Genomic DNA, 12,964 nt, shown 5'->3' with positions numbered 1-12,964 from the left:
CTAAAGAAAGCCCCTGAGAAGCAACAAAGACGCAACACAGCCAATAAATTAATTAATTAATTAAAAAAAAAAAACTTTGGAAGGGCCAACATTAGAAATAAGACTAAGAGTAAAACTGAAATAAGCCCAACATAACAAACTATAAAACCAATTACTCAAAGGAATAAATTAGTAATTTCACTGCAGGCTAAACCAAAAAACAATACTCTTTACAGGAAGATGAAAGAATCCAATATCTTTACAACATTTCAACCATAATGTCCAGTGCACAATAAAAAGTTACTAGATATACAAAGAAATGAGAAAAAAATGTGAACCACCAAGGGGAAAAAAAGCATTCAATTGAAACTAGCCCCAAGATGACTCAGATGTTGGATGTAGAAGACCACATCTTTAAAGTATCTATTATAAATAAGTTCAAAGAATTAAAGGAAAAGGTAATCCTAATGAATATAAATAAGGATAATTTCAGTAGAGAAATGAAAATATTTAAAAAAATAAACTTAGAATTGAAAATAAAATCTTCAAAGTTAAAAAATTCAGTAGATTGGGGTTTTTTTAGCAGGTTGGAGATGCCAATGAACTTTGAAGGAGCTTGATAAAAAGTAATCAGTCAGAAGAATGTAAAAAAAATTGGAAAGAAAATAAACAAAACCTCAGTGAACAAGAACAGTATATCAAGTTGTCTGAAATACATGTAACTGAAGTCCAAGGAGGAAAAAGCAAACAAAAAATGTTGAAGAAAAATATTTGAAAAATAATGGCTGAGAATCTCCTAAATTTGGTGGAAAAAAAAACCCCACAGATTCAAACATTTTAATAATCTAGTTCATAAGTTCTATAGCTAGGCACATCATCATCAACGAGCTGAAAATCAAAGATGAAGCAAAATATTTGAAAGTAAGGAGAGAAAGAAAAATGCATTGCATACATGAAAATAATAATACAAAGAAAAATGTCTTCTCTCAGAGATACTGGAAGCCAGAACTCTATATAGAATGATGTGTTTAAGTACTGAAAGGAAAAAAAAAAAAACTGTCAGCACTGAATTCTATATCCAGAGAAATCCTCCTTCAAAAAGAAATGTAAAATAACTACAATTTTATATAAATGAAAGAGAATTCATCAGACCTGCATTTCAAGAAATGTTAAAGGAAGTTCTTCAAGTGAAAGGGAACTGGCAACAAACTGAATCTCAGATCTAAGAGAAGGAATGAAAAGCAATAATACCAATGGTAAATATGTGAGTAAATACAAACAAAATTTGATGTTTTCTTCTTTTACCTTTTCTGAAAGATAGTGGAAGAAAGTACATACATACTATTGCATGGAGGCAAGGGGTTGATAAAGTGTGAAAAAGTAAAACATGAAGTAACAATAACACAAAGGAGAGGAGAAGTAAGTGATTTATACTCATGCAAAGTGGTGTAATGCTGAGGTACAAAGCAGAGAGTAAGTGTGAAGTGGCACAATACTAACTCAAAGTGGACTGTGATAAACTAAGGATGTACATGCAGTTCCTAGAACAGTCATGAAAAAAGAAAATACAAATATGTATAGCTAAAAATTTAATAGAGGAATCTAAACTGAATACTAAAAAATGGGTGATTAACATAAAAAGAAAGCAGAAAGAGTGACAGAAGATGAAAATTAGAGGCAACAAGTAGAAAACAAATAAAATGACATACTTAATAATTTCCACACATGAAATGCAAATGACATAAACATCACATATGAAAGTAAAGATTGTCAAACTGAATAAAAAAGCTAGACCCAATTATTGGGTTGGCCCAATCTTTTCCATAAGATGTGACGGAAAAACCTGAACAAACTTTTTGGTCAATCTAACATATGATGACCATAAGAGACACACTTTAAATATAAATACACAGGTTAAAAATAAAGGGATTAAAAGGACAAGTTATGCAAACTATAAACATAAAGAAGCTGATGCAGTTGTATTAATATCAAAGAAGACTTCAAGATAAGAGTTTTACCAGAGATGAAGGCTATTTTATAATGATAAACTGATCAACTCATCAAGACATAAAAATTGTAAGTGTGTATGAACCTATTAACAGGGCTTCAAAATATGTGATGGAAAAACTAATGGAACTTAAAGGAGAAATAGATAAATTCAAAGTGAAACTGAAGATTTTAACACCGCCTTCTCAGCAGTTAGTTGATAGAGCAACTAAGAAAAAATCAGTAAGAAATAGATTTGTATTATGACTCAACCTGTGTCCACTGTAATAATCTGGACTTGAAAAGAAAGAGCATTCTGTGGTTCTCTGAACTCTGAAGAGCCTTCAGAATTCTATGAATATATACCAAATAATACCAATATCTACATAACTCTTACATAAAGCAGAGAGAGATCATTTCTCAACCCATTTTATGAGGCCAGCATAATCCTAATGAAAACACCTGACAAAGACATCACAAATATAGAAAATTATATGCCTATATCCCATATATCATAGTTATAAAAAATCCTAAGCAAAACATTAACAAATGAAATCCAATTATATATTAAAAGGATCATACATTATGGTCACATAAGATTTATCCTAGAAATGCAAAGTTGGTTTAAAATACTAAAATCAATTGATTTAATTCATTAAATTAACACAATAAAAAAAACAAATAATCGACTCAACAAGCACACAAAAAGTTAACAATATCCAACATCAATTTCTGATAAAAATAAAACAAAAAATCTTAGCATGCTAGGGATAGTCAACAATCTGAAAAAAGGGGGAATCTACTAAAACTCTACAACTAACATCAATGATGAGACCACTTAATGAATTTAGCAAAGTCATTATATAAAAATCAATTATGTCTTTATTCTAATGACAAATTGAAAATTTTTTAAATTTTAATTCTGTTCCCAAAAGCATGAAAATAAATTAATATTTAAGAGTAAGTTTAACAAGAGGCATTCGAACCTACTACACTAAAAGCATTATTTCTGAGAAAAAAAATAGAAGTCTCAATATTGTTAACATATTAATTTCCCCAAATTAGTCTATTGATTTAACACAATCTAAATCAATATCCAAGCAGATATTTTGTAAAATTTGACAATCAGACTCTAAAATGTATAAGGGAAAAAAGGACTTAGAATATTCAAAATAGTTTTTAAAAAGAACAAAGAAGGAATACCAACCTACCTGCTTTTAAGACTTATGATACAGCTACACTAATCAGGACAATTTGCTATTGTCAAAAAGGTAAACTAATAAATCAATAGAATTGAGTCCAGAAATAGCACCACAGAAATGCGGTCCATTTTCATTTTTACAAAGGTGCCAAAGCAATTCAATGGGGAAATTAGTCTTTTCAAAAAAGTATGCCTGAGCAAAATGGATGTTAATATGGAACATCAATCCTTATCTCACACTATGTGTGTGGGTGCAGAAATTAATCATAGATCAAATTGTAAAACTTTATAAAACTCCTAAGGAAAAAACATAGGAGAAATTTTTGCAAACTTAAGAGATACAAGAGCATAAACCACAAAAGAAAAAAGCTGCTAAATTAGACGTCAAAATTTAAAAACTTCTGCTCTTTCAAAGATATTAAGAAATGAAAAGATAAGACACACACTGAGAGAAAGTATTTACACACATGTCAGATAAAGGACTTGTATCCAGGATGTAGAAAGACCTTTTACAACTTGATAATAACACAACTCAATAAAAAGAACCCAGTAAAATATTCCAAGCAGATGCTTCACAAACTAATATGTGGAGCCACAAATGGCTTATAAGCAAATGAAAAGATACTCAACATGTACCACAATGTTCACTGCAGCACTATTTACAATAGCCAGGACATGGAAGCAACCTAAATGCACATCAGCAGATGAATGGATAAAGAAGATGTGGCACACATATACAATGGAATATTACTCAGCCATAAGAAAAGAATGAAATTGAATTATTTGTAATGAGGTGGATAGACCTAGAGTCTGTCATACAGAGCGAAGTAAGCCAGAAAAAATAAAAAACAAATACTGCATGCATTTCATATGAATATATGGAATCTTAAAAAAACAATGGTACTGGTACTAATGAACCCAGTGACAGGGCAAGAATAAAGATGCAGATGTAGAGAACTGACTTGAAGACACAGGGTGGGGAGGGAGAGCAAAGGGGAAGCTGGGACGAAGTGAGAGAGTAGCATTGACATATATACATTACCAAATGTAAAATAGATAGCTCATGGGAATTTCCTGCATAACATAACGAGATAAACTTGATGATGGGTGACGACTTAGAGGGCCAGGATAAGGAGGATGGGAGGGAGTTGTGGGAGGGAGGGGATATGGGGATATATGTATAAATACAGCTGATTCACTCTGGTGTACCTCAAAAATTGGCACAACAGTGTAAAGCAATTATATTCCAATAAAGAGCTTTAAAAAAGGTAAGCATTAGAGTAATACAAATTGAAACCAAAATATGATACCAATAAAAGTTTTTAAAACTAACTGCAAGACAGTAAAGCATCTGGAGCTCTTGTGCACTCCTGGTAGGAATATAATGGTAAAACTACTTTGGTGGTTTCTTAAAAATTTAAGCAGACATCTGACCACATAATCCAGCCACTCCACTACTAGATATTTTTCCCAAGGTGGGAAAAAACACGTGTCCACATAAAGGCTTTTACACAAATGTCCTAGTGGCCTATATTTTAAATGACAAAATCTGAAAGCAACCCAAAAGTGTAGCAGCAGGTAAATGGATAAACAAATACGACCTATCACTACGATGGAATACTAGTCAGCAAACAAGAGGACATAACTATTTATACCTCCAACAACATGGATAAATCTCAAAAGCATTAAGCTGAGAGTAGGGGGAAGAAAGTCAAAAAGAGTACACATTATATAATTCCATTTATATAATATCTAGAAAAATTTAAAAAATATATTGTGACAGAAAATAGATCCGTGGCTGTCTGCGGGTTTGGGGTGGTGGGGGAGGTTAGCGAGAAGGGGGGATTACAAAGGGGCATGAGGAAACTTTGAGAGTGATAGAGATGTTTTATTATACTTGTGAAACCATCATCACAAGCAAGAAGTCCAAGTTGCCAAACTGTACACTGTATGTGTGTGCAGCTTACTGTATGCCAACGGTACCTCAATAAAGCTTTGAAAAAGTGGATTGAAGTAAACCTGGTTCCCATGGCAGCCTCCTTTCTCTCCCTCACTGCAATGCACTGGAGCTCTGTCCTCCCCTTAGTGATTTAAATAATCCCAGCCTGGAGCCATTTCTGCGCAGTTGAGAAGACTCAAAACCAAGGAAGTCTAGAACTTATCCTCCTGCTCTAGCCAAAGGAAAGACGTCTGAGGACCAGAGTGCCCAGCAAATGGAGGGTCTCTCTGATTCCCACTGTGTCCACCTGGGAAGATTCTCCTGGTTTTCTGACTTACATTCTGAGTTCTTAGATAAGCCTTGAAATGTAGCCTACAATTTAGCTCTTGTCTGACTCCTCTGTGTCCCTAGTTACTGGACCCTATTCCCAACAGCCAACGGCCACTAAAGTCAAACCTAAACAGCCCTGAAGACAGACAATACTGACTCAGCCTGCACGCCCCTGCAGCCACATTCATCTCACCATATTTATCCCCATGAGCCAAGTGTCTGCCAAATCAGCCCCCAACTTGCCTGACATCTCTGGATAGAAATTTGTCTAGCTAATCACCTAAGTGAACAGTCCTATAGCCAGGGCTACTTTAGCCTCTTTGAAGCTTATTTCCCGTCTCTACCAGGCCAAACTCATCCAGGATAAGAAAAGAGGCATCATGAAAGCACTGAGGGCTAGGGTGATTAGGTCTGGCTATGGAGATCACAGAAAGCCTTTGCTACAGGTAGTATTCTGAGCAAGACCTGTATCTGTACTCATTGGGCCCTCATTCCTCACTATTTAGACTCTCAAATACAAATGTTTTCTGAACACTTGACTTTGACAATTACTCTAAGCTGTTTAATCACTGCAACAGGGCTCACCTGAACAAGAGCAGTACTAAACCATTTACTCACCTGACCCTTAATCTCTGCTAATCTGTATGCTTCCTACAAGGGCATCTCTTGATAGGACTCGAGTGTTGTGTTGTTTTCCTACAACAGTGGCATTTACATACAAATTAATGACCAAGACTGTAATTTACTCTGCTGAGAATGAGGTGACCTGATAATTAAATTTCTGCACATGCAGAGAAAACATAAAACCAGAATGCTTGTTCTTGCTTTTTTCCCCCAACCCCCAATAGTTCTCTATCACTCCAATGAATCCTTACAAACAAATGTGAATCAACATTTTAATTTACAAATGTTCTGATTAGGAAGACAAAAAAAAAAAAAAGCCCATTGCCATGGATACTAAAATGAAGGGCCTGGGATACATAACGAAGGCTGAGAAAGATAATGAACAGATCTTATGATTTGCAGGTGTGAGTTTCTGGATTTCTAGTTGTTTAGTCCATTCTCTCATCTCCCCATTCCATGCTGCAAATCATCCCCAAGACAATTTCCAAAGTTGTTTTATCCAGAGATAAAACTCAACTGTAACCCAGTCAAGCTACAGATAATTTCTATAAGGCAGTTTCAAAGTCTCTTCAGCACCAAATTCAAAGTAAATATACCCAAACATATCATGACAACTGAAAAGAAACAGACTGAAAATATTCACTTAGCAAAGTCACAACTTTCTCAGAAAAAAATAATAATAAAAGCAAAAAAGCCATATTCCAAAAAAATTCACACAATTTGTACCTTGCGGTGGTAGGCATATATCAGAATAGCAGCTCCCAATAATGTCCCCGAAAATCAGGTAATAAATAACTTTTCTCCATTTGCAGAAAAATTAACGGGAAATTTTCTAAATGTTCCATTTTTCCCATATAGTCTCTGCTTTGGATGCCTGTCATTCCACATACGCTGCAAGCACAAGCAGGTAATAACATGAATGAATATTAACAAAGACATACAGGCATTGCTAATCATGCTTCTTTCCTCAGCTTGTTTTGTCAGGGACATGCATACTTATGGCTGTGACTATTGCATGGCTTACACAATCTAGTTATATTTTCCACTGGTAAAATGATTCCTGATTCCTGATAAAAATAATTAAAATTTCATGGTGTGCCACAAAAAAAAAAAACTCCTCAATTTTTAGGCATTGAACCAATTGAACAAGCCCTGCACCACTGAATTAGAAATGTTGCCCTTGGTACAACAACATCCCTTGTTCCATCCATATTCTTAACTGCCATGCAGAGTTTGCCTTCTATTATTTTTCTTACTTACATTTTCTAAATGAGTTCACATGGCTATGACTTCTCTAACATCTTCAAAGAACTTGCAGTCTTAATTCATCCTTCTCTAGTCTGTCCCCTTACTGTCTAACATACTATTAGAAATACAATGCTTCAATAATTAATAAAAATATAAATTTAAAGTTAGTGGAATAGTATATCAGAGTTCTCCAGAGTAACAGAACCAATAGGAGAAAAAAAAAATACAGATATACATATACATAAAATTGGCTCCCATGAGATTATGGAAGCTGAGAAGTCCAAAAATCTGCACTTGGCAAGCTGAAGACCCAGGAGAACCAGTGTGTCATTCCAGCCTGACTGCAGGCCTGAGAACTGGGAGAGCCAATGGTGTAAGTTCCAGTCCAAGGGCAGGAGAAGACCAACGTTCCAGCTCAAGAAGTCCAGCAGGTGGGGTTCCCTCTTGCTCAGCTTTTTTGTTCCATTCAGGTCTTCAGTTGATTGGGTGAGGCCCACCCACATTAGGGAGGGCAATCTGTTTTACTCTGTTGACCAACTCAAATGTTAACCTCATCCATAAACATCTGCCCAGACACATTCAGAATATTTGACCAACTATTTTGGCACCTCCGTGGCCTAGTCAAGTTGACACATATAGTTAACTATCACAAATACCACATAAAAGCCAAATGCAAAGGAGGAAGAATGTCAGTAAGAAGCAAATCATGTGCAGGTTTTAATCCCAGCTCTGACACTTCCCAATTAAATAATCTTGGGTCATCAATAAGCCTCAGTTTATTCATCTTTAAAAATTAGACCAGCTTTTGGTTCCTGCTATACAGAAGCATGAGGCCACATAGAACCCCTCCTACTACAAACTCATAGAAATGCTGATAAAATTAGAAAGGTGCCTGGTATTAGTCCAGAGGGGTAACCAACTTGTTTGCAGATCCCATAGGCTGATATCTTGGATATGAATAGCCTTGGGTTCATGCAAGATTGGATTCAGGACCCTAGCATAAGACCACAATTCTTTTAAAAATACTGCCCTTTCTTTGAAAAGGGGACTAGTAAAATTCTATCTAGCAATTTGTACTTAGAGAAATGGGAAGGAAACTTGCTATTTGTTTGAGGCTCTGAATGGAAAAAAATTATCCTGTGAGAAATAAAAACATCAAGTTTTTACCTCTCACAGAAATATAATATCAGCACAGGGCAGACATGTGAAGGCAAGAAATTAAAAGAAAAATGATCAAGCACCTGTGAAATCCAGGAGACCTAGTAGAAGTACAAAATTGTTCTGTAGGAACACTTTCATAACCCAAGGTACATGGGATTATACCCATCACCATGTACAAAAACACCGCTTCTGAAGAGGAGCTCACCCACAAACACACAGAAGATAATACACAAGAGGGATTAAACTAGCACAAGGTGGGATGCAAAACAATCTAAGAATACACTGTAATTTCAAGCATATGTGGAAGAGTTCTAAAAATCAGCCATGTATCAGGCTATAAAGGGAACTTCAAAAATACAATTAGACCACAATTTAATTTCAATACAGTTAGAAATAAAACAAGACTTTTTAAAAATTATAAAAATGCTTTTGGAAACCAGAAACCACATTTTTAAATAATTGATGAGTCAAAGAAAGAAACCCTAATTGGAATGATGAAATATTAATAACTGAAAAATAATGAACACATCACATATTATACACTTGTGGGATACAGTTAAAGTGGTACTTAAAGAAAATTTATGGATTCATTTAGAGTATGTATTGGGAATCAAGAAAAAGATGAAAAAATTAATATGATAGATGGTCAGTCCAAGATGTTATCAATCAACTGTTTAAACCAAAGCAAAATACAAGGAAGAAATAGAAAAGATAAAAGCAAATATTAATGCAAATATTAATACAAATATTAATAAAAATATAAAGAAAACATTAAAATAGAGAAGACAAAAACTATCTTTTAAAAATAAACCATTTGACACGGTTGATTCAGACAAATAGAACTACAGACACAGCAGACATTTAAAAATCACAAAAGAAAGAAAAGGTTTAAACAACTTTTTTAGACCAGTAACCACTAAAAAAATAAAACGTAGAAAAAAATTCAAAAGAGACACATCATATTCAGATGGTCTTATGAGTTTTTCTAACCTTCAAAGAACAGGTAACTTGCTCTTTTATGTAAGCTGTTCTAGAAGGAAAAACTTCCCATATCATTTCGTGAATTCAAAGAAGGCAATTTATATAGTAGATCAATCTCTGATGATCCTAGTTACAAATATCCTAAACAGCAAACAAAATTTAAATGTATTAAAAACAAATACATCAAAAATAAAAATTCACAGCGTACATGCAAAGATGTTTAAATACTAGGAAATTCTCTTAGTTTAAATAACCACATTAATAGGTTAAAGGTGAAAAACATAATCATCTCAACATGTGTATATGATCATTAAATTTCAGCACCCATTTATGATAAAAAAAAAAACTCTTAGAAAACTAGGAATAGACAAAAACTTTCTCAACCTAAAATAGATAATCTACCATTCGTCACACTCGAAGGTAAACTTTAACATTCCTTAGAGACTATACAAGACTTGGAAAGCAAGAAATAAAATTCCAAAAGATCAAACTATGTTAAAAAAAAAATCCAAGGTCAATTTTAAATTATTAAGAGTTCATTAAGGGGATTTCTGCTTCTGATTAAGATGGAAAAGCAAATATTAAGTCTGCTCTCACACATGAAACAACTAAAAATCTGGACATAAACAATGGCTCTGACGATATTAAACATTAGGCAACAAAAAACAGCAATTCCTACGAGATGAGAAATAAGCAAGTAAGTCCTATGTTTGTCTAACCTGACTACCTGGAGAAAGTTTTGAAGCCATTGTACAGGCAAGGGGAACCCAGGCAAAGTTGTTGAACTCCCTGATTTGAGGTGATAAAGCTAGGAGACCAGGGAGGCCAAGGCTGTGAGAGCTCACAAAACAGTATTAGAGAGGAGAGTTAAAAAGAGAAAGAGAGAGACGCCGCCGCCATGGCTAGTCAGTCGCAGGGCATCCAGCAGCTGCTCCAGGCCGAGAAGCGGGCCGCCGAGAAGGTGTCGGAGGCTCGCAAGCGAAAGAACCGGAGGCTGAAGCAGGCCAAAGAAGAAGCCCAGGCTGAAATTGAACAGTACCGCCTGCAGAGGGAGAAGGAGTTCAAGGCCAAGGAAGCTGCGGCTCTGGGATCCCACGGCAGTTGCAGCACTGAAGTGGAGAAGGACACACAGGAGAAGATGACCATCCTCCAGACTTACTTCCGGCAGAACAGGGATGAAGTCCTGGATAACCTCTTGGCCTTTGTTTGCGACATCCGGCCAGAAATCCATGAGAACTACCGCATTAATGGATAGGGGAAGAAGAGAAACACCTGTTCCATGGATTGGCATTTTAGATGCCTTCATGGAATATGAAGCTTTAGCAAGGCTTGGGTTATATTCTTGTGAAAAGGCATTAAATTATTTCTGTATTATATAATAGGTCCCTTCACTTTTTGCAGAATAGCAAACGTAGCTTCTTTGTACAAACTTAGAGCTTATCCAAAGATTTTATCTTTTTACCTCATATTCTTAGAAATTTAATGGGTATATGTTGTCTGTTTTCCTATGCCTTTTCGCGCAAGTAGCATATTATCAACACTGACTTTTTCTTTCTTAGATATAGTTAAAGAAATTTTTTTTTCTTAAGAAAGAAAGGGATTAAATATTTTTTTTTCCCTAAATCTTTCTTGAAGGTCAGGGGCTTTATCTATGAAAAAGTAGTAAGTAGTTATTTGTAACCTATGTGAAAGCAGCAGCCAGCCTTAAAATAGTCCTTTCTGGTGAAGGGTTAGAACAATGGGTACTAGTATGGGCTGCTTTTAGTTTCTCTTATTCAGAATTACTAGATGATAGAATTCAAGAACTTGTTACATGTTACTACTTGGTGTACTGATATTGTACTAATAATCATTTAAAAGTAAAAAAAAAAAAAAAAAAAAAGAGAGAGAGAGAACTCCATAAATCTGCTGTATTTGAGTTTTCAGCTGCATACTGGTAAATGCATGCACATGAGGAAACTACCTACAGCCATGGAAAGAACCACTCAAAATGACGAGATAAGGCCCCTGAACTCACACAGAGCCAAGAACATTGTCCAGTCCAACTAGCTAATGTAGAAAACCTCATAGCTGATGTGGCACTGAGTAAACTACTCAGAAGGGTTTTGCCTCAGTGGGGAAGGACAATTAAACCTAGATAAAACATTACTTTGGTCCTACCTAAAAAGGCTGGAAACCAAGACCAGAAAGGATCAAACTGTTTCCAAATTATTTAACCACAACTGAGAGCAAAGCTCAAGAATATTTCTATATTCAATGTGCCACAAGGTAAAATTCATGATGTATGACATACAATCAAAAATTTCTAGGCATGCAGAGAAGCAGGAAAGTATCACGTATTGTGAGGGAAAAAGTTAATCAATTGAAATGGAGTAAGAAATGACACAGATAACAGAAATTGTGGACAAGGACACTAAAACAGTAAATATCACTGTATTCCACATATTCAAGAAGCTCGAAGAAATATTGAACACAGTAAATAAAGTCAGAAAAAAATTTTAGAGCTGAAAACTACACTAAGATGTAAAAAATAACACTGAGATTAATCACAGAATTAGACAATGCAGAAGAAAAGAGTAGTGAGCTTGAAAACAGCAGTAGAAACCAATTCAAAATGAAACAGAGAAATTTCAACATAATCACTGTGAAAACATGAACAAAGCACCAGTCGGCAGTGGCACAATTTGAGGCAGCACAAAAGACATGTAATTGAAGACCCTGAAGGAGGGAGGGGAGCAGAAAAAATATGTAAGGAAATCATGGCCAAACGTTTCCATATTTGATGCAAGTTTTAAACCCATCAATTCAAGAAGCTCAAAACATTCTAAATCCAAGAAATATGGTGAAACTACACCAAGGCACATTGTAATCAAATTGCTGAAAACCAGTTAGAGATGGTTAGGAACAAAACAGAATGAATCTTAATGTAAACTATGAACTAGTTAACAATAACGTATCAATACTGCTTCATCAATTATAACAAATATACTGCACCAATCTGAGATGAACAATAGGAGAAACAGGGCAGGAGGAGATTATAGGGGAGCTCTCCATACTTTTTGCCCAATGTTTCTGTAAACCTAAAACTGCTCTGGCAAAGTAGTCTACTAAAGTTTTTTTCCAAGTAGAGGGAAAAAAGACACTATGAAGAGAGGAATGTAGATAAGGAGGGCAGGAGATTTCTCATTGTGAAATCTCACAGTGAAAAAATATCTTTTAAGCACTGCAAGAAAAAAAAAGCTGACATTATTCTATACCTAGAGGAAATATCTTTCAAAATCAAAAGCAAAATAAAGACTTTCAGAAAGAACTCATGACTGGCAAAACAAAAAAATGTTAAAAGTCCTTCAAACAGAAGAAAAATGATACCAGATATAAATCTGTAACTACACAGAGAAATGAGCCCCTGAAATCACTATGTGGGTAAATACATACTTGGGTTCTTATTAAATTAAAAAAAAAAATGTCCCAAGTTTTACCCATATGTTGCAGTATACAGATGTTAATTTTGACCT

General features: G+C 35.0%; 2 protein-coding genes across 3 annotated transcripts in view; one reads left to right on the top strand and one right to left on the bottom strand.

Moving 5' to 3' along the window:
* SYT16 (synaptotagmin 16) overlaps positions 1 to 12,964 on the bottom strand; it is a 100,833-nt gene that overhangs the window by 38,344 nt on the left and 49,525 nt on the right. The gene's annotated exons all lie outside the window — the stretch shown is intronic.
* Positions 10,340 to 11,308, top strand: LOC130852637 (V-type proton ATPase subunit G 1). The gene has a single exon (XM_057733791.1). It carries the CDS (start codon positions 10,348 to 10,350, stop codon positions 10,702 to 10,704), a length of 357 nt encoding a protein of 118 aa, XP_057589774.1. The 5' UTR covers positions 10,340 to 10,347; the 3' UTR covers positions 10,705 to 11,308.

Source organism: Hippopotamus amphibius, chromosome 4 (genome assembly GCF_030028045.1).
Source record: "Hippopotamus amphibius kiboko isolate mHipAmp2 chromosome 4, mHipAmp2.hap2, whole genome shotgun sequence".
Classification (NCBI taxonomy): Eukaryota; Metazoa; Chordata; class Mammalia; order Artiodactyla; family Hippopotamidae; genus Hippopotamus; species Hippopotamus amphibius.
This window is presented reverse-complemented; position numbering and strand designations above follow the sequence as displayed.